We start from the raw sequence: 25429 nt of genomic DNA, 5'->3' as shown, positions 1-25429 counted from the left end.
TACTGGCAAGGATACTCAGCTCTAGCTTTGATGCCAAGTGGAAGGAAATACCTTCAGGGAGTGGCAATATTGCTTGGAAAATAGTACAATCTATAGGGATTTGGGTGGAGGAGACTGACAGTGAGACCAGTAACAGCTTGAAAGAGATACTTGGATATTTTTGTGACTGGAATACAGGGACTGTCATTTTGAAATCTGACTGACTGGGATTGGTGCTCCACCAAAGACTTTAAAGACACAAATTATGATGAAATGGTAGCAAATGCCTAAGGCTTTGTATTATTTAGATAGAATTAAGGATGGGAAGAATCAGGTGAACTACTTGACAATATGACAAAAAACAATATAAACAGTAATGATATTTTACTATATAGGGGGATTTATGAAATTTTTAGGAATATGAGAAAGTACTATGGAGAGAGAAGAAAGATCAAGGCTAGTAACTATTTTACAAGAGGAAAGAAATACAGAGACGAATAAGGATGGGATAATTGGGAAAATGTATAAGACATTAATAACAGAAATATATGAAAGACAGGATTGCAAAGAAACTATTGGGAAAAGGAGTTATAAATGGAAATAGTAGAGGAAGTTTGGTCCCATATATTTAACATACTGAAGTGGACCTCAAGGTCAAACAGTTTAGAATATTTTGGTGGAAGTGCCTGCACAAATACTTTTATACCCCAGAATGGTTGCATAAGATGTACTCCTGGTCAGGTTCTATTGGAGGTGTCAGCAGGAAAGGGGGGGGCTGGGCCCATGTTTTTTGGGAATGTAATAAATTGAACAGATATACAGGGAAGATTGAAAATCTTTTGAAAACAATACTTGTGGAACATTTGTGCCTTACTAAACTCCACATTTTGTTAAGCTGGATGGGACGGGTTGCCAAGAGAATAGAACAGAAAGCACAGGATGGGGGGTAATCTTGATTCTTACTAAGAAGGGAATAAAAAAACTTTGAAATATGATTAGGAACCAAAAATTCTTACATTGTGGCAAATACTACAGTAACTTAAAGATATGGAAAAATGAGGAATAGGATGATGTCCAGTAGATTACATACTAAAAAGTGGTAACTGGCAATAAGATGTCTAGAAAAAAATTGGTGAAACCGATTAAAGAATTATGATAACATGGGAGTCATTGACAGGGGTATGGGTTGGGACTTAATAAAGGAAATGGATAAAAAATGTGAGTCTCTCCAAATACAAGATAGTATTTTTAGGCTGGTATTAGGTTGCGTCCTTTCTGTATGGTGGTATATTAAGGGCAACCAACCTTGTTTGTGATGTTGATATTCACTATAAATTTATAATTTCATCTTCCTTCAGATCCTTAAAATGTTATTATGTGCTTTTAGAACCCTATAAATTCATTCAAATTCTGGATCAGAGATGCAGTACACAATCCTACTAAGTGGGAAATGTTTCTATATCCAGAAAATATGCAAACAAAATTGACTACGGAATAATGTATAACTGTTCTTACTGCAATTAAAATGGAGAAGAATGCTGTTAGCTATCAGCCCTAAAAATTAAAAGTGAATAAAAAATTTGCAACCAACTCATATCTCCTACATAATCTAAATTGTCATGATATAGATTTAAAAATGGTACACCATGCATGAGGATTGCTCTTATTGATGTATCTGCCCTCTGCTATTGATTGGTTAATAAAATTTTGTTTTTCACAAAAAAATAAAAGGCTTTGGAGATTACCAAAAATATAACTCATGTCATTTTTCCAAGTTTTTTCTAGCCATTGTTACGGACTCAAATTCTACAAGTCTGGTAAGGTAACTGCTTTCTCTGACAAAGCCATGCTAGTATACATTCAAAAGTGCAAACAGTCATTTCCCCTTTTAATTATATCTGTGATAAATATCTCAAAACTTTTACCCAAAGATCTAAGTTAAATAGATCATCTGTAATTCTTAACATCTGTTCTATGGGTATTATGTGAGAGATCTTCCAAGATTTGAGAGCAATACCTCCATAGATTAATGTAATGAAACTGACTGACAAAAAAGGAATTTGTTGACAGGGATATTGAATAATAATAATATCACTGGAATGTTATGACAGCTTTTGGATGTATTTTTGTTAGTCTTCCTTCAGACTTTCAGACTAGATCATGGTCTACGAAGGGATAACATTCAATGTCTGTGAAATAACATCATACATAGATTTTTATAATACTGTACACTTACACAGACACACAGATACACTTGTATGCAGAAAAGTAATCTCTTAAGGAAGGGATTAACTATAGCTTTTGATTGTGTTAAAAGAAAATACCTCCCAATACATTCTATAAAAGAATGTAAGAAAATAACTCCTAATGCATCCTATAAGGAATGTAAGGCAATAATGCCCAAAGTATTCTATAAGGAATGTAAGAAAATGACTCCCAATACATTCTGTAAGGAATGTAAGAAAATAGTACCCAATGCATTCTATAAGGAATATAACAAAATAACGCCCAAAGCATTCTGTAAGGAATGCAGGATGATCATAAAACATGCTGACTATTCATTTCCCCCAACTATCTTTAGAGTAGGTTAATATGAATTGCTCATTTTCACCGTATTACTTTTGATGACTGATGGGAGGAATAATGCAGGATTTCTTCAGTGTTCTAAAGGTATCCATGGATGGGTATACAAGATACAAGTAAAAGATATACAGCACATTGCTCTGGTAAAACTGCAAGCACATGTATTACTGAAGTGATACGACATTGATAGTACTGTTAGATACCCAGTAGCCTGTACCTTCTGTTATCTGCACATTTCTTGAGTTAACACACCATAGAAAGGATAACAAGTCTAGCCATTTGTTTTCATGGGCAATCTGAACTGACAATGAAGTGAAGAAGAGCAAGACCTCCATGTCTAGAAATGAAAAGATAAAGAAAAAAATGAGCACAACAGACACTCTAATCAGATAAGATGTGGCTATTCCATATTCCTTACTGCTGTAGGACTCCTGCTCACACCGTGTTTCTTCTGTGTGTTCTGGGAAGTGGGCAGGGGCATGATTTCATGAGGTATTTCACCTCAGAACAGTTTTGATGGCTTTCAAAGTCAAAGTCCAATATCATCTTTTCATGTCGTGTAGTAAAGTCAAAAGAAACACTGCTGAGGTTGGATCCACCACTGACACTTTATTTGAATAAACCTCAGCAGTGTTTCTTTTGACTTTACTAGTGGATTTTGGCACTGTTGGACTCACTTATTACTTGTTATGATCTTTTCATGTCATGCCCAGCCACTAGAACCATAATAAAGATGTAAGGTAAATGACAGCATGCGGTGATATAGCATAAAAAGGTAGATAAATGAAGTAATGTAATAATGGACCAACCTTAAGATATGTATCCAAAAAGAGAACACAGAAAAATAGTTTATGGATTCTGGTCTGATAAAGGAAGTTAAGTTCCACACTGTATACTGCCTCTTAAACATCACACAAAAAGCAGATGAGTAAACATAGCCTGGTTGGAGGTGTGACTGCGACAGTGTGCTGCTGTAGACAATGAAGGCATGCCTTAAAAGGCTTCAATTCCAGTTCACATTATTCCTGTTCTTGCCTATGACTGTTCCCATAACCATCCATATTTCGGAGTCTATGTACTCATTTTTCCACCTTAAATACTATAACAAGTTGACAGAAGGTCTTATTGTTATTCAAAATGTACTACCCGTATGACAATAAGCACTGCAAAGTATATTAGTGAAAACTGAAAATACATTTGTAGATGAACTCTAAGGCTAATAGACAATATCCTATTCTTTTAGACTTCTTTGAGAGGAGGAATGGATGCCTTTTCCTGTACCTACAGACTCACTGAATTTGAAACAAATGCCAAGGAAAGCAAGCAATGGTACTTTAAAATACTACAAGGCTCTATTCAGGTAGACCCCAATTCTCACTGAAGATATACAACAGCTCCTGAGCTGTGACCTCAAAATGAGTTAACTGACTCTGTCATGTGTCAGGATTTCTTAAAAAACAGTCAAAGAACTTGCTAACTATATTGCCACCATGGGATGTACAAACATAGGCATAATTCATATTTCTTCTAATGCTGAAAAGATATCTTATCCAGCTAACATCCCTAACTTCTCTGTCCTTTCTTTTAAACCAGCAACAAAAAAGAAAATATGAATACTGCTTGAAGAAAACAGAAGGGAATTCTCACAAACTATGGATAGTATTCTTCAGTTATGTCTTAGCGTGAATAATAATTCAATTAGCACAGCTCTCGTGTAATCAGTACTCATGAGGGCTTGGCTTATTTTTAAGTCTATTTTCTTAAAAACATCCATAGGTTAAGCCAAGGATATTAATCCAGATATCTAGTCTTGTTAAAACACGGAAATTATTATCTTATTTCTACATATAATTTAGTTTTACACTTTTAACCCCATCCCTCACCTCAGCAGCTAATGATCACATTATTTGTAAATTAGATCTGCTATTCAATAGTATTTCTTACATTGCTTCAGTATAAAACCTATATATCTTATAACTAAGAAAAAGTATTTATGTATGTCAATATACTTTACGTTAATATACTTAACACATATAGCAGTCATTGAAAAAACTCCACTGCCAGAGATTTGAAATATCCTGTACACTATACAAAATGACTTTATAATGTAACATGAAATTTTACATCATAAAATGTTTTATACAACTATTAACAAGAATGAAAATTGTTTTATTTACAGTTTCCCTTTATTGCCCTTTTAAACATTAATGACATAAAGTGAGGTATATGCTTTGCAGTCCAACCCACATGGTTAACAAAGTCAACAAAATTTCGTCCTTTCTTCCACATTTTTTTGCAAGGCAGTATTTCACAAATGTGATCAGTGTGTTCTAGTCTTCTATTTATTCACTAATTTCAGTGTTGCTGGTCTTCTTCCTGATCATCAACATTTCCATCAACAGACTCTGGTTCCAATTCAAGGTTCTCCTGATTCTTCTAGTAAGCATCTGTGCTTTTTCTGCCTCTCAAGCATTTTCCTTTGGAACACTGGAAAAGGTTTCACTGGTAAAGTATCTTTGTAAGTTTTGTTGTCAGAAGAATGTGAAGGAAAGCCCCCTTGTGCTTGCTGGCTTATTCTTTGTTGAATAGTTTTTTCCCCCTCCTTAGCCTGTTCTCCATCAAAAAATGTCTTTGATCCTCTTGGAAAAATGTATTCTGAAGACAGATAGATATAGCAGTTTGAATCTCATACCTGCTTCTAGACATTCTCTGATTCCTGGGACATGTTTGCTTGTCTTCTGCTTGGCATGCAATGAATATTCATTTCCCTCAAAAATCTGTTGCTCCAGTTTGTGACACTTTTCCCTTCTGACATAGTTTTGTCAGGATCAACTCTTTCTGCTGGTATGATTGAAACTTTACAAATATAGGTCTTGACTGCTTTTATCATGGTCAGGTTTGCATAATACACACAATGTGGTCTCTAAATTAAACAATTTTCCTAGGGAACACCAGTACAGTTGCATATTTGTACCTTCATAAAGTAATACAGTCTGTTCCTTTCATTTTCTCTGGTACAGCAGAAAATCTCAAGTTTTCTCTGCATGCTCTGTCTTCTAACTCTACTGTTTTTGAAACAGCTTTTCTTGACAAGCCTCATGCTCAGCCAGCTTGTTCTTTATTTTGTCTTATGTTTTTTGCAGTTTTATTACCACATCTGTATAGCTAGTTAAACGTTTCTTCTATTTTTTTCCCAGTGTGTTGATATTTGAGTTGACATATTCAGTCAGTATTTCTTTTATTTTAAACACTTGTCAGTAGACTTTATTTTTTGCCTAAATTACTCAAAGTCATCACATGTACCAGAAATGAAACTTGAACTACTTTTTGTTGAACAGCTGTAGGATTCTCCCCAGTTAAAGTTTTCCTTCTCATTTTTTGGTTGATTTCATCTCAGGTTCTCCATATTTCTCCTTTCCTTTCATCCAGGGAGTGTAATTAATAGATAGTGGGCCAGATTCAATAACGCCTACACTAAGTGTACACCATTCAGCTTGATCAGACAACACCGACATGACACACACTTTCTTCCTCCTAATTTTAGTTTTCCTACTGATATTCTTGCAGCTTTAAATATTGACAGGGATTCATAAAGGTTACCACAAAGTGTAGACTACATGTACACTTAGTGTAATCTTTCTGAGTGACTAGAAAGCACAAAAAATGTGATAAAAATTTTATTGAATGCATATTGTGTATGCTTAATGTAGGCTTTACTGAATCTTGCCCAATGTCTAAATTTTACCCAAAAAGATAGTTACACTCGCCCTTTTTAACAATCAACTTGTGGTCAGTGTGCAGCCATCTTGGAAGTCCACATATGTTTCCTTTTTAGGTAAAAATGTATTTATTTTTATTTTACATTTGTTGACCGGGCTAGTCTAACTGGATATATGTCCATTTTCAGTAGAGGCCCGGGGAGATAAGCTCCGAGGAAACAAACAAAATCACATATACAAAAATGAATGTATACAATGAACATTGCAGGCACAGTACAGAGAATAATCAAAGAGGTCATTCGTTCATAACATAGTGCAAAATATACAGATACAATTAGTACAATACAAAATGTAGTTGCAATACATAAAGAAAAATATGGCAGCCGAATTATACAATATATTAGTATACAAGTAGTCATAAAGAAAAAGTAGGAGCTGAAATTATACAATATATTAGTAAAAGTAGTCTTCTTAATAAGATTCTGAAGATGTAAGTAATAGTATAGAAGGACAAGGTAAGTTGTTATAAAGAAAAGGAACTTGAATACTGAGAAAAGGAGGGTAGGTTGAACCAAGTAAGAAGAGCTAGTTGATCAGTCAGGTTTAGTACAGGGGCACAACTGGTGTGTTCTGAGGAAAAGTTTCAATTTTGTTTTAGAGTGATATAGAGGGAAGAGAGGAAAGTTTGTTAGGAAGAAGGTTCCAGGATTTTCCAACAGTATTAGATAAGAGAGTCCCCAGCCCTGTTGTTTGATTTACAAATATTTACAAGAAATTTATGTGATGGTCGTAAGGTCTAGATTGTTGTAGGGGGTAATGAGGGTAGATAGTATAGGGGCACTGGTAGGTTGGTAAAGGGTTTTATGGGCAATGGTCAGTTGGTGGAATTTAAGCTGATTTTGTAATTCACGCCATCCTAGCTGCTTTAGATTAAAACAGTGGTGGGTTCTGAAAGGGGTACCTGTAGCAAATCTGGCTATGTTATTGTAGGAGTTTTCCATTTTATTAAGGCTGTTTTTAGAGAAATTAGTATATATGGGTGAGGCATAGAGGAGAGTAGAAATTAGATGGGTGTGAGCAATAGTTATTCTAGCTGCAGTAGAGAGGAAGGGTTTGATCCTGTAGAGAGAGCTTAGTTTTCTATTAACAGATTTTAGAGTATTGTCAGGTGGTATAGCGGTAGCATTGTTGCCTCACAGCAAGAGGTTCTCCTGCTTGATTGTCGGCTGGAGTGTCTTCTGTGTGGAGGTTGTATGTCCTCCCCATGGTCAAGTGGCCTCCGAAAGACATGCTTGAATGGGTGTGCCTTCGCTGAAGGTTGGGCATCGGGCTGGCAACTCAGCACCATAAAAATCAACTGCCGATCATTAGCGGACTGGAGTTCCATAGTGGCAACCCCTGACCGGGAAAAGCCGAAAAGACAAACAGAGTATTGTTAATATGGGTGTCGAAGTTAAGGTTGTTATCTATGGTGATACCTAATAGTTTGGTAGTTGGATCTGGGGATATGAGAGTACCATTATTGGATGTTACTGTGAAGTCTACTGGGGGGACTTACAAGTAGGAGTAAAAAAGGAGGAGTTTAGTTTTTTTTGGGATTCTGAAGGAGACAGCGCTGTGTAAAGCATTGTTCAACTGTGTTAAACATTTTGGGTAAGGGAGTGAAGTTCAGATTGAGATGTGGCTGAGCATATAAGTGTGGAATCATCTGCATATTGTATGCATGTAGCTTGGGGGATTGCTAGGTGAAGGTCGTTGATAAATATAGAAAACAGGAGAGGTCCTAATATGGATCCTTGAGGAACACCAATGTTAATGGGCAGATGAGTAAGTAGAATGTTATGTCAAAGTACAGCCTGTTGTCTGTTATCTAAGTAGGAGTGGAACCATTTTATAGCTAGTGCATCTAGTGACAGGGATTTGAGGATATTTATAAGTATCTGGTGATTTACCATATTGAATGCCTTAGACAGATCTATAAACAGTGCATAGGAAAGCATATTGAGGTTACGTTTTTTGTTAATACAGTCAGTAAAGGAAAGGAGGGCAGTAGTAGTGCTGTGGAAATGTCTGAAACCATGTTGAGAGTTTGAAAGTAAATTATTTTGGGTTAGGTGATATAGCAATTGTCTGTGGATGCATTTTCCCATGATCTTTGCTAAGGGAGAAAGTATGGCTATGGGAAAGTAATTTGAGAGTTCAGTAGAGTTCCCACCCTTGTGAAGGGGGATAATATGGGATACTTTCCAGATTTTAGGGATGTGTCCTTCACTGATGGTTCTACTGATGAGAATGGAAATGGGATAGGCGATGGATTTGGCTGCCTTTTGTAGATATTCAGCAGGTAGTTGGTCTGCTGAAGGAGTGCACGGTTTTAGTTTTTGGATAAGGGTAAGAATATATGTTGTTGGGACTGGCTGCAAGAAAAATGGAGAGGATGGGTTAGAGTTAGAGTTGGATATAGTTAAGTTCTGAGTAGATAACTGACTGGCAAGAGTTTGAATGGCCTCAGTGAAAAAGGTATTAAAGGCATTAGCAGTCTGCTTGGGATTCTCCTGGTCTGTGCCTTGTGGGTTTGGTGTGATGGATTGACCTGGGTGTAATAACTGATTAATACTCACCCAGAACATTTGTGGTTTATTATGGTTAGTCTGCTGGAATTGCAGGTAGTAGTTTCTTTTGTCAGACAGTATAGCTTTTTTAGTTTCATTTCTCAGCTGTCTGAAGTTTTGTTGGTCTACTGGGTTTTTAGTTAAACGAGATTTATTCCAGTATTTCTTTCTGAGATGGATTTTTTGCCTGGTTTCTTTTAAAAGCCTTGGGGCAGATTTAGTTCTCATTCTAATAGAACATGTTGGTGCATGGTGGTCTAGTATGGCTAGGAAGTTAGAATTAAAGTAATTAACAGCTTCCTCCAGTGTGAGGTATTTTAAGGGAGACCAGTTACATGCTCTTAGTTCTCTCTGGAAGAGATCGGAGTTGAAGTTTTGCTTGGTTTTAATTGTCCTAGATATGGTTGGATTAGGTAGATTGGATTTAAGCATGATGATGTAGGTTAGTGAGTGGTCACTTACATCATCAGGGAGGGTTCCAGCTTCATATGTCTGGGGATGATTATTTATGAGAATCCAATCTAAGGTACTTTCTTTCTTATTAGGCTTGTTTATCCTGGTAGGGGAGGTAATTGTTTGAGAAAAAACAAAAAGGTTAATATGGCTGATAGGGTGGCTACTTCTACAACACTTCCAATCAATGTTAAAATCACCTAGGATTATGGTTTCTTGGGGCAAATTTTGAGATAACCAACAAGGGATATTTTCTATGGTGGCAATGTTATTACCAGAAGGAAGATAGATACAGATAATATAGATGGATTGGAATGTGTTAAGTTGAAGCTTGGTAATAAGAATTTCAGCATTGGAGTCTTGAGGTGGTTTATAGTCATAGGTAGTAATCTGTAACCCAGATTTAAATAGGATAGCTACACTACCACCCTTTTAGGTTGCACGGTCATGTCACAAAATATTATAATTGGGTGGGATGACTTTATTGTCTTTAGTTACTGTTTTTAACCAAGTTTCTGTTAAACAAAGAATGTCAAAGGAGTAGACTTCCAAGAGAGCATGGAGTTGGGCAACTTTGTTATTAATGCTACCTATGTTGAGGTGAGCTAATAAGAGTGAGTTAGGTAGTTTGGTAAGGGAATGGATAGTAGAGGGGTTGGGGTTGAGGAGTTGAGTGGTAGTAGCAGTTGTTGGGCCTGGGTTTTGATGGATGTCTCCATCTTTTAAAGAGAAGAGTAGTGTTCAAAGTCTAGGATTTGGGAATTTACTATATAGAGGTAGAGATTTTCTGGGATTGGGAGAGTCATATCTAATGTGGGCTATCCTATGGTATTTTGCTAGTAGATAGCTGGGTGTAGATGTTATGTTAACATGGTTAGTGCAAATAGGTAGAGAAGGGGAGGTAGATAGCTTATTGAGATAGAGAATGTGTGGATATAATGGGTGTTCATAGGAGGTTACCAGGTAAGCTAAAGTTAGAGGTGGTAGAAGTGTAAGTATGAGTATCCTCTGTAAGAGGGCTGGGTGGGTAGCTTATACATCTGGAAGCGTAGGTTGTTAGGTTGCTGTTATGGGCTCGGAGGTATACAAGCTGTGGAAAGGAATAGGTGGAGGGTATGGTGGGAGAGATAAGGAGTGGTAAGTGAAAGGAGGGAATTGGAGTTAAGTAGCCAGTGGTGAAGGGTTTGTGATTGGTGGAAGAGGGAAGGGGTGTGGTTAGATGGTATAAGAGTAGGACCCCTGGGGGGTGGGTGAGATTTGGGGGTAGGGTAGGGGAGCGGAGTGAGCCTGCAGGGCGAACGTAGCAGGTAGAGACAAGTGAAGGAGAAGCTAGAGAAGAAACTATCAGCAATGCTAATAACTGAGGGAAAGTTAGGCAAGTCAGGAGTGGGAAAAATCAGAGATAAAACAGAAGTCTATGAGAAAAAAAACAGGTTGGTGTAGACAGTTGTATTAACGGGTAAGTGAGAAAATAAGAGCAGGTCTAGGACTTAAGAGATGTAGTGTAATTACAAAAGAAATACAGCAGGATAAGCAGGAGATAAAGGATGGGATAAGGGTGCCACCTAGTGGGCAGATCTAGCATTGCAGATAAGTATGTAAGGGAGCTAGCTGGTTTAGAACTAGGGAATGAGTGATGGCTAGTAAAGGGGGTTATTATAAAGTAGAAGAGGTTTGTTGGATACAGGGTAGATAGGGAGGTAAAGGCTGCTGGCTGTTCAGGCTCGTAGTGTACTTTAGAACCTCTGTAGTAATAGTAGATGGTAGTCAGCTTTACAAGCAGGACTTGGACAACTACATGCTTTTTTACTTCCTTGAGAGAGGGTGCAGGGAAAATAAGGCTGTTAGATGAGACCACAGGTATTTTGATTGGGTCCTTTGTCGCTATGTAGGTAGGTTCTTAGAGACTATATCAGGAACAGCACAATGGAGAGCAGGGTACTTTAGGGGGAAAGAGAGACAAACGTGGAGGAGAGAAAAAAAGAGTTCGCACATAGCAGGTAGTTATGACAATTAAACAAACAAAAAAGCTTTACATGAAGACACAATTAATAAAGTAGCTTATATTCATGCCCTTATTTTTGAAAGAAGCTATTGGAATCACTTTTAAGCTAGTAGTACTGTGACATTATAAAGTAGTCAAAACTATCATTTAGAGGAATTGTGAATCAGGTTTACTGAAAATGGGAGCAAGCAAAAACAAAAACATAAGCTTCTAATATCCAAATATAAACTATACCATGAAAAAGGAAACTATTTAGTACAAGGCCATATTTGACAATACCCACTGAAATCACAAGTAGTAACATTCTCAATAAAAAAATATTCAGGCAGCATTTAATAAGATTCAGTGAGTATAAAGCTATATGCTTTGTCACTGGCAGCATCTAGTATGATTCCATGCTGTATAGTGTTTCACTGTTTGTAAGTGCTTTCCACATACTGCAAATTTTTTTTCTTTGCTTTTACTTCTCAACAAGCAGAGCTTACACAAAGTTTTCAACTGTTTCTTCAAGCAGTGTATTTCAAGAGCAATACAGTTTTCTTCAGAAAGCAGAAGCAGACCTTGATTTTAACTTATTGTAAACACAGCACACATCACAAAAATATAGGACAAGTCAGATTCATGTAAGCAGTACTCCTTTTTTCCACTATTGCAACACCACACAATGCTCTAAGTTACTTCAGCAACTTGTAAAAATTCTACTCTGCACACAATAAAGCTAATAGCTTTGCCTGCAACAATTTCTCAGTTTTTCTTTCACTATAAAAGATTCAATTCACTTTGTTTCTCCTTTTCTCACATACAGTTCATGTGAATGCAACAAAACATTATTAGTCATGCAGTAAAAATCAAAAGATAGAATTGTTACTGAGTTTATATCTGTGCACCAACACTTTTGAACTGTTTCAAGAAACACTGTATTATTGAACTTCTAGCTTCATTAATACTTCACAGATTGGTCAGTAGGTTGTAGTCTAAAATATAGTGTAATCATTACTTTCCTGTGCACATACTTCAAAATTTCCTGGTTCAGTGCAGCACATTTATTCAACATAGCATTATTTTTTAATACAGACTGTCACAGCATTTTTCCAACATTCTGAAAGTCAGTTACTGCTTCAGTTTGTGTAAGTACACTACTTTTCTATACCTTGCATATGATATCAACACTTTCTTACATTTGGGAAATCTCTAATAATTTGTCCCAAGTCACAGGCAGTTTGAAATCACAATGCTTTATAGTTCATTCATTTTACATCTACACTTAAGAGCATGTTACTTTTTGTATTTTGATAATTCAACATAACTTTGTAATATTCACTGCTTACAGATACTGCACTTTTATTAATTTATTTCACCAGTATTTATGAATTCATGTTTTGTGCTACAAGATTTTTCCCCAAGCTAGGTGCCTAAACAAGAAAGTCCATACCTTACAAACACTCCTCATTCTGGAGAATGTGGGTACCTGTGCTGTTATCAAGACTTGCCACAGAAAATAGTCCGGCAGTGCAAGACAACAATGCCTTCCACAAATTCAGGCCAATTGCAGCACAGACAGGGGTTAAAGGTGAAGGTGCCTCAATCTACATCAGCAACAAAAACAACTCCAGCTTGGTTAAATAGGAACATGCCCTAGAGTTTATACAATTCCATGTCTTCACAGACAACATTATTTATCATGTCCTGGCCAGCTACAAGGACACTTCTATGACCCACAAAGCTCACAAGTCTTATCTAGACCTACTAGAGGCACTCACCATCCAACTAAATATCCTTTTAACTATTTCTCTATAGATGGGAAATGTACATTGCCTCTAACTCACAGGCCACCATCTCCTGGACTTTATCAACATGAACACCCTGGACAAAATACTGTGTACCCAATCAGAGGATCAAACATACTGTACTTAGTTCTCACCATCATGGCGGAGCATTGAACCCAACCGTGTGTCACATCCTCATTGGTGAGGTCAGACAACAAAGTTGTTTCCTTTGAAATAAAAATCAACCTGGAAACCCACTAAACCTGGAACAGTTAGTAACTATTCTAAAGCAACTACATCCTAATGAGTGAAAGTTTGTAAAAATTTATGACTCCCTAAACTCAGAGAACACAGCTACTTATGCAGAATTATTCATAGGAATTCTATACAAACATGTAAATGGTTGCATTGATGCTGTTGTACCTACCAGAAGTAAGCCTAAATCTAACAGCAAAAACAAACCCCACTAGTGAAATCCTTACATTAATAGGTATATGACAAAAGAAAAAAATCATGGCTAAAAGAAACCGCAGCTCTCATTGAGAAAATAGCTCTCTGATTCAACAAAACAAGAAATTAAGAGATCCAATAAAGTCCAACAAGGCTAGTTATGAGGTTAGGATAGCCTTCCAGGCTAAGAACAGTCACAAGCCATTCTTCAGTTGTGTAAGGAACCATAAAGGTAACACTCAGCTGTCTGCTGAACTGATCATAAATGGCACAACATCCACTGACTTGGCTGACATACAGAGTCTACTGGCTTATAAATTTAGCTGTAACTTCACCCCTGCTCCCCCCACCATCCCTGTGAAATCCTTTCTAGCATGTCAACTCCAACTATCAAAACAGAGCAGGTCCTGGTGGTGCTCACTAAGGCCAAAAACACTGCTTCACTGGGCCCTAACAGTATCCCTGGATGGCTTCTAAATAGCCTAAAACATGACCTAGCAGGACTACTTCAGACATTGTTTAACTACAGCCTCAAAACATCTTACATAGGTGAATGGAGGGCTGCAACTGTCATCCCTCTAAGAGTGAACCATCAGCTGACCCTGGGAACTACAAACCCATCAGTGTGAAAAGTCTGATATGCAATGTCATTGAACAAATTCTCATGGGAATGATCAAAAAGCACATTGTCAGCCTACAGATATTAGATCCATTCCAGTTTAGCTTTGCTAAGGGAATGTCTTGCCTACTCAACCTGATAGACTTTTTTGAGAGGGTCCCCAAGACTACAGATGATGAGAAAATGATGCATACTGCCTACCTTGGCCTGGTCATGGCATTTGATACAATACCTCACTCAGGTATTATTGACAAATTCTCAGAACCAGGCATAAATAACAACATAACTCACTGAGTTGCTGGCTAGGTGGCTCACAGATAGGAACCAATAAGTCAGGATCAGTGAGACCGCCTCCTCCAGGACACCTGTCACTAGTGGAATACCTCATGTATCCGGGTTGGGCTCGCTCCCTTTTGGCATCTACTTGTCAGACATCAAGGTTAATGTCAAAGGCCTCTTGCTCACTAAGTTCACAGATGACTAAAAACTGGGAGCTATCACAGATTTCCCCATGACACTGGGATTCTACAAGAGTGTCTAACACAAACAAATGACTGGTGCCAAAACCACAAATTAAAACTCAATGCAAAGAAATGCATTATAGTGTCCTTAGGGAAATTGTCCACCCAAGCAAATTACTCCATTCATAAAATGCTCTTAAGTATTGACCTGGCAGTTAGAGATCTGGGCATATATGTAGACAGTGATCTGGCCTTCAACCAACAAATATACACAATAATAAGACAATCATTCTATAGGTTCAAGGAAGTAATAGTACCACTCTACTCAGTCCTTATCATTGAGTACAATGCCCCCTTTGGCATGTACTTAACCAGGCAATTGCAGCAGTTGGAAGGTTCCTCACCAAACACAGCATCCATGGGACTGGACAACATCCCAGGCTGTGTTTCACATGAACTTCAGAACGAACTGGCTTCCCACCTAAGCACCATGTTCAATCATAGCCTCATGTCAGGCTTTTTTCCCGCTGAATGGCGCACAGCAACAGTTATCTGACTCCACAAAGGGGGAACCACCACTGATCCCGGGAACTATCGCCTTATTAGCCTGATGAGCCTGGTCTGTAAGGCCATGGAACATATCATCATGGAACTCATAAACAAAGACATTGGTAACCTCCAAACTCTGGACCTCACCCTGTTCAGGTTTGTGAAAGGCAGATCATGCCTCCTGAACTTGATCAACTTCTTTGAGGCAGTCATCAAAGCCATAGACGATGGTAAGGTGTTTCACACAGCCTGTCTTGGCCTCACCAAGGCTTTCAACACCATCCCCCATTCTGGAATTATTGTTAAACTCACTAAACTAGGTATAAATCCCTATGTCACAAGATGGGTTGCCAACTGACTCACTGACAGAACCCACACTGTAAAAGTTGCAGACTCCAAATCTGACTTCAAACCAGTGACAAGTGGAGTACCACAGGGTTCAGTCCTGGGACCACTCCTGTTTGGTATCTACTTCTCTGAAGTACAGGCTAACACAGAAGGCCTTTGGCTAATGAAGTTTGCAGATGACTGCAAACTAGGAGCCATAGTTGAGTCCCCAAATGATGTGGACATCCTACAGAAGGGCCTCAACTGAGACAGATGCATGGTGTCAGAGCCATGGCCTCAAGCTCAATGCCAAAAAGTGCATTGTCATCCCCTTTGGTAAAAACTCTGTACCCATGAACTACCACATAGATAGCAGTCTGCTTAACGCATGTGATTTGTGTGATAAGAGACCTTGGAACCCAGGTGGACAGTAGTCTCTCCTTTGATAATCACATCACCACAGTAGTCAGGAAATCCTTCTATGTGGCACACCTCATCACAAAAGGGTTCTCATCCAGGAAAAAGAGGTCTTTGTTCCCCTCTACTCAACACTCATTAGACCCATTATAGAGTATAACACCCATTTTTGGAATGTACCTCACAAGACATCTGCAGCAGCTGAAAAGGCCACAGAAGTTTGTTGCACCATTTCATGGGGTGGCGAAAGCCACATCACTATGGCTAGGCTTACAAATGCCCCAGGGCAGATAGCCTAGTACTAAACTATGAAACTATAAGTACTTCACAAAGAGGATTACTGACCTCAAACAGATGCCCTACCCTAACCATCTAAATAAACTCCAGCTTTACTCCATTGCATATCACCTACTCCGAAGTAATCTCTGCCTAACATATAAAGCTATGTACAACCCAGAGCTGTTGGACATGCTACAACTAAAGAAATCCCAATCCCTCCAAGCTTCGTGCTCTAGGGACCTAAACCTTGTCACCACAATAAACAGGACATGCCGGAGGGATAGATTCCTGTCCCAGAAACTTCCCATACTCTGGAACAAGCTATCCATCTATGTCAAGCAAAGTACCTCATTAGCACTCTTCAAGAAAAATCTTGATGAGTGGATGGGAAATAGGAAATACACCCTGGGGATAATTTCTGTGGCCCTGCTCAACAGGGGCACATTAAAATAACTTTCTTGGGTGGCGTAAGCCAGGAACCTTACTGGCTAGGCTTACTTAGGCCCTTGGGCCAATAGCCTAGTACCTACCTATGAACCTATGAACCAGGAGAATCCAGGGTATGAATACCCTCACCTACACAGATCACATTACGACCCTATCATTGTAATCAGTCTGCTACAGGTGACTGAAAGACAATCTATGCCTGGCATTTAAGGCACCATCAGATCCAGCTCTGATGAATCTCTTCTACATCTGCAAAATAAACAACATCAGAAATACTAGATCCAAGGATCTGAACTTTGCCTGTGACATAAATAGAACACGCTGGAGAGACTGATATGTTTTCAAAGGATGCCCACCCGATGTAAGAATCTCCCCCTCCATGTGAAGCAGAGTTCATCCTTGACTTTATTCAAACAAAACCTTGATCATTGGATGGTACATTGCAAATTCACCCCTGCTCTGACCCGCATGTCTCTGATGGACAGAGTTTGACAGTAAGTAAATTAATCCCCCACATAACCCTTAGCTACCTCCTTACTAACCTACCCCACCATATATGCATCCAAGATACTCTGGGACAAAACTGGGTTGGGTTGCACAGCTAGGCTTATAAAGACCCTGGTAGTCATTAGCCTAGTATAAACCTATGAACCTATGAAATGCACAATTATTCTCACTTGGAGATTTTGTGACCTTAGGGTAGCATTTAGCTTTAGGGATGAAAGATAATATCCTCTCCTGCATGGTTGCATTTGTACATTACCTTCTATGTCTCTTTTCTTTCTTACAGATTTTGCAAATTAGTGGTTATGTTTCAATAACAAATGAAGTCAAGGAAAGCAGCAGGCTCAGAGGAGGTCACAGCAGATATGATCAAGAATGTGGGTGATATAGGGGAGAAATAGCTCCTGAGGATACTGATAGCAATATGGAGAGAAAGGTGTACCCCAGATGACTGGAGAATAAGCAGGGCTTACAAGAACAAAGGGGGCATCCACAAATGTGTGCAGAACAGAGTTGTCAAACTCCTGTCACACTGCATGAAAGCTCTGGAGAGGGTGATTGATAAATACATATGCAGGGTAGTAGAAAGTAAGATGGGATATGAGCAGTTCAGATTCAGATTAGGATGCAGCATGACAAATCAATGTTTGCAGTGAGACAGATAGCCAAGAAGAAGATAGAGTTAAGGAAAGAGTCCAAGTGGGTATTCCTAGAATTGGAGAAAGCATATGACAAGGTTCCAAGGAAGCTGATTTGGGCTGTGGTAGTTTGAAGTCCCAGAAACATTGGCAGAATTAGTGCAGCCTATGTACAAAGACCCAATGGCTGAAATACAGACAGTGTTTAGTTTCACAGAGGGGTTCCCAGTGGGAGTGGATATGCATCAAGGTTCATTTCTGAGTCCACTGCTGTTCCTACTGATGATGGATTACATTAGCTAACAGACTGGAGGGGACAGATCAACAAAGTTGCTGTATGCAGATGATGTGGCATTATGGGCAGACTCTTGAGTGAAAACTTCATTATTCCATGTGAAGGTATGTGGAATGAAATTGAATATAGATAAGACAGTTGAAATGGCAGCAAATGGGGGAATAAGAAGAATCTAAGAATTGGCACAGAAGAAAAAATAGTGGAACAGGTTAATGACTTCAAATACCTGGGAGGGGTGGTTAAGGAAAACAGAAGTCTGAATGAGAAGGTGAAATCTAGAATCAATGGAGCTACAGGCAAGTGGCACAGAATGTCAGGGGTAGTGTATGACAGGAGAATGCCTAAGAAACTGAAAAACAAAGTGTACAAAACATTGATAACCACTAGTACTGTATTGTAGAGAAACAAGGGCAGTAAAGGCAGAGCAGCAGAGGAAGCTAGAGATGATGGAGATGACATGCCTGAGGTGGGGGCTAAGATGCACACTGTGGGACAGATGAAGAAATGAGGACATAAGAGCAGAAGCCAAAGTAGCTCCAATTGCAGAAGAGGTCAAAGAGAACAGACTATGGTGGTTCAGGCACATGTAGAAAAGCAGAATGCAGTCTGGTGAAGAAGATTTGGGACAGACAGGAAGAAGGTAAGCGGAAGCGAGGGTGATCAGCAAAGAAATGGCATGATTGTTTGAGAGAACACCTGTGACAGTCAAGCATGGTTGTCGAAGATGGGAAGAGTGTGGCACTGAATCGAGAGAAAGATGGCGACATTTGACATGAAACCCCATCCCATGTAAAAAAATTGGAAAAAGGGAGTTGATTATGATTTGATAACTTATTTCCCTTCTGTCAGACTGTATTCTGAGCACAGACAGAACTTTCATATGCATTTCGACATCCCTGTTTAAGTGGATTACTCTTGTTTTGCTTTAAATGGAACATATCAAAAAATAAAATAGCGTCAAGGAATATCCAAACTGAATATCTGATGTTTTATTCTTTGACAGCTTAAAGTTAAAGTATACATTGTCAGTCACAACTAGCTAGTTATATTTCATATTGTTATACATTTTTGACTCCCACAATCAATATTCCATGTAGCTTTGCTTCCCTCTGCCTTGCCTGTTAATTTAATCTTAACCTATGAGCTTCATTTAATGTACTTTAATTACTTAAGAATCCTTTAGAGTAATGATTGTGGGATACAGTCAAAGGATCACATCCATAGCCACAGGACAAATGGTATTTTAAATTGAATTTAATTAGATTTTTAAATGCTTGTATTGTACATTATTCAGTTGCTATTAACGGCATTGCTAAGAATGCAACAAAAATGCATTACTCTAATGTTATATCCAATATCAGCTGTCTGTTATTTATGAAAACTCATTCATTATCTCAGCTGAATTAATCTAAGTAATACATTATATTGATTTGAAAACAAAACCCACGTCCCCAGCATCTTCATGCCATTACACACTTGCCTAAACGGGTATTCAGTATTCTGTGTTCTACTGTTTTAGAACACATGCTATAAACTGGATGAACTCAGTATTCAAAGATGTTTTTCAAATAGAAAACATGAAATGCAGAAAAACGTATAAACTTTCAGAAAAATCTAATAAATAAACACTAGAGAGCAGACATTGGGCTGAAAAGAAAACAAAAAAAAAATACATATTACACCATTTTTTTTTTAATTTTGAGCTATAACTTCAAGTGTGCCTTTCAACTTATTTTCTCAGGAATTCTAGACAAAGGCAAAATAATACAAGAATAAAGTCCCAAAATCATGGATGATTTATGAATATTAGAAAGTTAACAGAGCAACAAGTTTTGCACTAATGTGCATTTTCTGAAGAACAAGACACAATTAACCTTAATGTATGGCATTACTTACTGACTGCAATCCTCAGTGATTTACCAGAAGATCAAACATTTTACAAAGGTGCAGGTAAAGATTTGAGGCAAAAATCACATGCATTCTTCAACATCAAAGACAGCTGAGAGCTATGCTTCACAGATAACATTCACATGATGTGGTAATGGTGCAGTGTTCATCAAATTAGAAAATTAAATAATGTTTAACACTGCTTTTCTCTTCTGCAGAAACAATAAATATTACTGAGGTATGCACAAGGGCAGAATAGTAAACAATAAAACACATTGGATATTTACAGAATAGTAAACAATAAAACACATTGGGTATTTGCTAATTGTACCTTGACTGCTATTTAAAAAAATGGATGCTACTTGATTTAGATAGTTGTTAATACTAAACACTATCATAGATGACCATAGAATGTTAACTTTGAAATTTTCTTGCACAAATAATGGACAGTTAATTTACTAGCCTACTGTTAATCTGTTCTGATTATTATGTAAAACTTTAACTTAAAAAAATGACTGGTTCAGATGATTTTTTTGTCATAGTCAAATACTTTAGGTACTTGTTTTCTGTTTTCTATTGGCATTAAAGTTATTCAATTTTTGGCTGAAGCACCTTCTGTGTGGAGTCTACATGTCCTCCCCACGGTTGAGTGACATTAAAGACATGCAGGTAGGTGCATGCGTGAATGGGTGTGCTTTCTTTGAAGGTTGGGCGTCAGGCTGGCACCTCGACACTGTAAAAATCCACTGCCAATCATTAGTGGACCGGAGTTCCACTGTGGTGACCCCTAACCGGGAAAAGCCGAAGCCCGAAAACCAGCAAAGTTTTTAACGTAGCCAATGTCTTTACCCATTTAACAGAACAGTATGTAACAACTAATAAATACATTCAAAGTAATTGCCAATTATCAAGATTCCACATGAAGGTAACAATGTGTATCACGCTCCATAAAATAAATATTGCTATTTTTAAATATTACAAATATTAAAACTAAACAACATTCTCTCTGCCCCTGTGTTAGTGAACTGAATAAATGTGGAATGCTTACCTGATTATCATTATGAGGATTATTAGCAAGGATATTAGCAGTCTAAAATCCTTTGACCCAAACCAGTTTGGCTTCATTAATGGTGGATCCTGCCTCCCAAACTTGATGGACTTTTTTGAACACATCAGTAATGCATCAGTTGTGGGGAAATTGGTTTGCACTGCTTACCTCGACCTGACCAAGGCTTTTAATATCACCCCAGGTTATGACATTATTGAAAAGTTAATCCATCTAGATGTAAACCTCCATGTTATGTACTAGATAGCAAATGGCCTTACTGGTAGAGCCAAATCTAATATTGGGAAGGACATGCCATCATTGAAAGGGTTAATTACTTTGGTTTCCATCAGGGATATGGCCTTGGGCCACTTCTCTTTGGCATTTACTTCGATGCCAAAGTTAACATCAAGAATCTGTGGCTGACCATATCTGTTGATGAACACTTGGAGCTATCGAAAACATTCCAGCTGACTTCCAGGTTCTCCTGAAGACCTAACACATACAAACATGTAGAGCCAGGACCACGGCCTTAAGCTAAATGCCAAAACATGTAGTACTGCATCGTTAGGCAGACATAGACACTCATGTACATACTACACAGATGGCACACCTTTGAAAAATGACACAGTTGTTCGGAATTTGGACACTTTCATTGACAATGAGCCTTCCTTTGATCACCATGTATCCATTGGTGTTAGGAAATCATTTTATCTAGGAAGACTATTAACAGGGGTAAATCTTCTTGGTCAGGGGAAGTTATTATGGTGCTCTACTTTTGCTCACTAGACCCATAATAGAATATAATGCACTTGTTGTATATACTTGTCTGAATATATGACTCAGCTCAAAAGCCCACAGTATTTCCTCACAAGAAAATCAAGGGCATGTCTTCCTTGAGCTACACAAACCACTTAAAAGCACTTTCTCTCTTTAATCTTTCCTACAGTCTAAGAGGGACCACTGTCTACCCTATAAAGACTTGATGGATTCAGTCCTCTGCAACCTTCTACACATCCAAAAAGCAAATAACACCCTGCTTGGGAACTAAATTTCCACTGTAGCAGAAAAAGGACTTGATGGTGAGATAGATATCTCTCTCAAAGAATCTCTATTTTATGGAATAGGCTCTCCTTAGATGTAAAGCAAAGTAGCTCTCTCAATCTCTTTAAGTGCAACCTGGACAAATGGCTAGGAAACTATAAATTCACCTGTGGTCTGGTCCGTCAAACCCAAACTGAAAGGTGACAAGATTAGGTAGCAGGTATTTGTATTGCAGACCATTATCAAATTGGGATCTTGAGACTTGGCTACAAATGATCTATCTGATCACAGCCTATTGTGAACCTAAGAACCTATAAAGATGCTGCTTACAACTCGGTACACAAAATGCAGTAAAATGGATGCAGCAATTCATTGATTGTCTTATGTACAGTATAAGCAATGCAACATACATAAAAATAAAATATAGAATATTATTCAGAATATAGGCTAATGGAAGGAAATTTCTACCTACCAATCTGAAAATGAGAAGTTTTCAAATAGTTGCAGGTATGAACAATGTTCATTTTATCCTACTAGTTCTAAAAGCTGGCAACTAAAGAAATAGATACACTTTAGAATATAAATGCCAATGTCAAATATGCTCCTACAGGTAAGTAAAATGATATTCATGCAGAGTACTTAAGATGCAACTTAAAGGTTTTAGAGGTTCTGACTTTTGCCTATTACTTATGTTTTTTTAAACAGGTTGGAGACAAGATTCTACACTTTAAATTAAGATCCCAATGCATATGCACATGTTGAGACCACAGAGTTAATCTTTAATGTAATTTGTTTATGTATTGTTCAAAGAAGGTGTTATCTTACAGAAATGTAATTTTCTCTGTAATATTTCTGCAGCAGAGCATACTTACATGGATGTTCCGCCATGATTGAATCATATTCATCACATGTTCGGATTCCATCAAAAGCATTGGTGACACATTCCCACCACAGACCACGACATTTTGAACTCACCTATGAAGAAAAAACATTGTAGCTAACAACATAAGTCAATCAAACTTTTGTCAGGGAAAACAAGTATCATTAATACTGTTAAATAAATATAAGTGACTGGTGTAACAAAATTCATTGGTTAATAAAGACTGTTACAACTAGTTATGCCTGTCCACTTCCTACTTCATTATCAAGTCACATGTCATCCTCTGGAAACATTAAGAAACCTCCAATGTGCCCTTTATGTTTCAGTTATATGTACCTCATGATTTTCTGAACCACTGTATTTCTGCATTACCTCTTCTAAGAAGTTATTTTTTGGATCCATGACCTTTTCTGTGGAAAAAAAGCTATTTTCTTATTGTTTCTAAATTTTCAGTCTACATACTACTGCCACAACATTTTATTGTCACGCAGCATGTTTTGTATAACGTCCTTTCTACCTACTTTCTACCTATTTCTCTAATGCACTTGGAAGTATATGCTACATATTGACTCTCTATTCACTCTAGGGAATAAATATTAGGGAGTGCCATTTTTCTGCAAAGTTTCTTGTATAGATTGCTGATACTTTTGATGCCCTCTTCAAAACTGTCTCTATCTTGCCAGTGTAAACTTAGATGACAACCAGAAAGACACACCAATTTACTTGCCCTTTATTTATTTATGACACCTTCCTTTTCAGACTAGTATGTACACCAGAGCTAATCTTCATAACATTTTATCAACAGCCTTTCCTCATGTCAACATTTATTTATTTATTTTATCAAAATTTTAGGAACTCTTCAACTTACAGTTAAAAAGAAGGATCTCCACGGATTATTTGTTGGAATTAAGCAAAAAGGGTCTACTAGAAGTGCTCACATACTAGAAGATTATGGCACAGTTTCTTGGTACCAGTTGCTATAAACTGCAATTCTCCAAACTCTCACTGACTTGAACTTACTTAATTCTCCAACCATCCCACCACCTGATTCTAATGAACTGCATAGCCTTATCAAAGCCCCAACTCTAAACATAAATCTCTCATCTGATACTTAACTCTAACTTCAGTCCTTGCTCCCTGACTTTAATCATACATCTCCCCTCCCTCTTCCTTAACTAATTTCTCTATTTTCTCCATAAGCCTAAAACTCTACTCACTCTTTCTAACCTTAAAGTCTCCAGTCACTTTCTTAACCTAAACCTCTGCTCTCCCCTCCCTAAATCTGAATTACTTGATCAATCCCAAAACCTAAAAGTCCACTCTCCTTCCCTAAGCCTAAACTCCCTGATCAATCCACAAACCTAAAATTCACCTCCCACTCCCTAAACATAAAGTCCTCAAGTGCTCCATAACCATAAACTCCCCTCTTGGTCCCTAACTCTAAAACTCCCCCACCACTCCTTAAACCAGAATTCCCCTCCCAAGTGCTGTCTGAAATGCTAATCCAGATTTCTGCCCCCTTCCACTCCCTTGCCATGGCTGTTGCACTTACTTTGCTTGAACTCAGCTACGTGCTCATTCAAGGTGTGGCAACTCCAGTCTGTCTGCATGACTGCCACACTTCACCCAAACATGTAGTCAAGTTAGAGTGACAGCCATTGCAAACAAGATACCTAAGTCCCTGGCTGTGAGACAGTGGTCTTCAAGCACTTTTGGAATTGGACACTTATAGAAGACCCAAGCAAAATGCCATTTAAGATCAACCAAATGGTGCCCCAAGCAAATCATGACAGGTTAATAAAAAAAATGCAGGAGGAATATTTAAACTTCCATTAGGAGCCCTACAGTTTGCTAGCTGATTGGCACTCAGAATGTTGAACTTAAAAGCCTGTTGGCCTCCTGTCATGACAGACAGTCTCATAGAAGAACAAGAAGGTAATTGTTGTGTTTTCTTCACTTTCCCCCTCTTCGCTGAGACTGTGCAGTCTTAGAGTTGATATATCTATATCTATATCTATAACTATATCTATCCTTGTGTATATATGTGTGTGTGTGTGTGTGTGTGTGTGTGTGTGTGTGTGTGTGTGTGTGTATATATTTATATATATATATATATATATATATATATATATATATATAGGTCCCCTTCAGATGGTTGAACTTTTAAAAGCTCAACTTTCATATGGCTGAGACCATATGCTCGAACTCGAGTACAATCTCGGAGTGATATATTTAAATATCAGGGGGTGTGAGGGTGCATGGTGGCTTGCCCCCCTGCTAGCACTGTTTAGGTTTTTTTTGTTTATTTATTTTTTTTCTCATTTTTGAACATTCAAATGTTCGATCATATAGTCTCAGACATATGAAATTCAAATATTTGGATGTCCGATTATGTGAAGTAGACCCAGATATATGTGTGTGTGTGTGTGTGTGTGTGTGTGTGTGTGTGTGTGTGTGTGTGTGTGTGTGT

The 25429-nt window shown here is 38.0% G+C and overlaps 1 protein-coding gene across 1 annotated transcript in view; it reads right to left on the bottom strand.

The window, feature by feature from the left end:
• Positions 1 to 25429, bottom strand: part of CLDN16 (claudin 16) — a 222047-nt gene that overhangs the window by 45277 nt on the left and 151341 nt on the right. The window contains exons 2-3 of the mRNA XM_044070905.1: positions 22948 to 23054; positions 17266 to 17299 (exon numbers count right to left, since the gene is read on the bottom strand). Of these exons, the coding sequence (XP_043926840.1) occupies positions 17266 to 17299; positions 22948 to 23054 (141 nt within the window). The remainder of the gene's footprint in view (positions 1 to 17265; positions 17300 to 22947; positions 23055 to 25429) is intronic.

Source organism: Protopterus annectens, chromosome 4.part1 (genome assembly GCF_019279795.1).
Source record: "Protopterus annectens isolate FY-2018-M chromosome 4.part1, PAN1.0, whole genome shotgun sequence".
NCBI classification, from domain to species: Eukaryota; Metazoa; Chordata; order Ceratodontiformes; family Protopteridae; genus Protopterus; species Protopterus annectens.
This window is presented reverse-complemented; position numbering and strand designations above follow the sequence as displayed.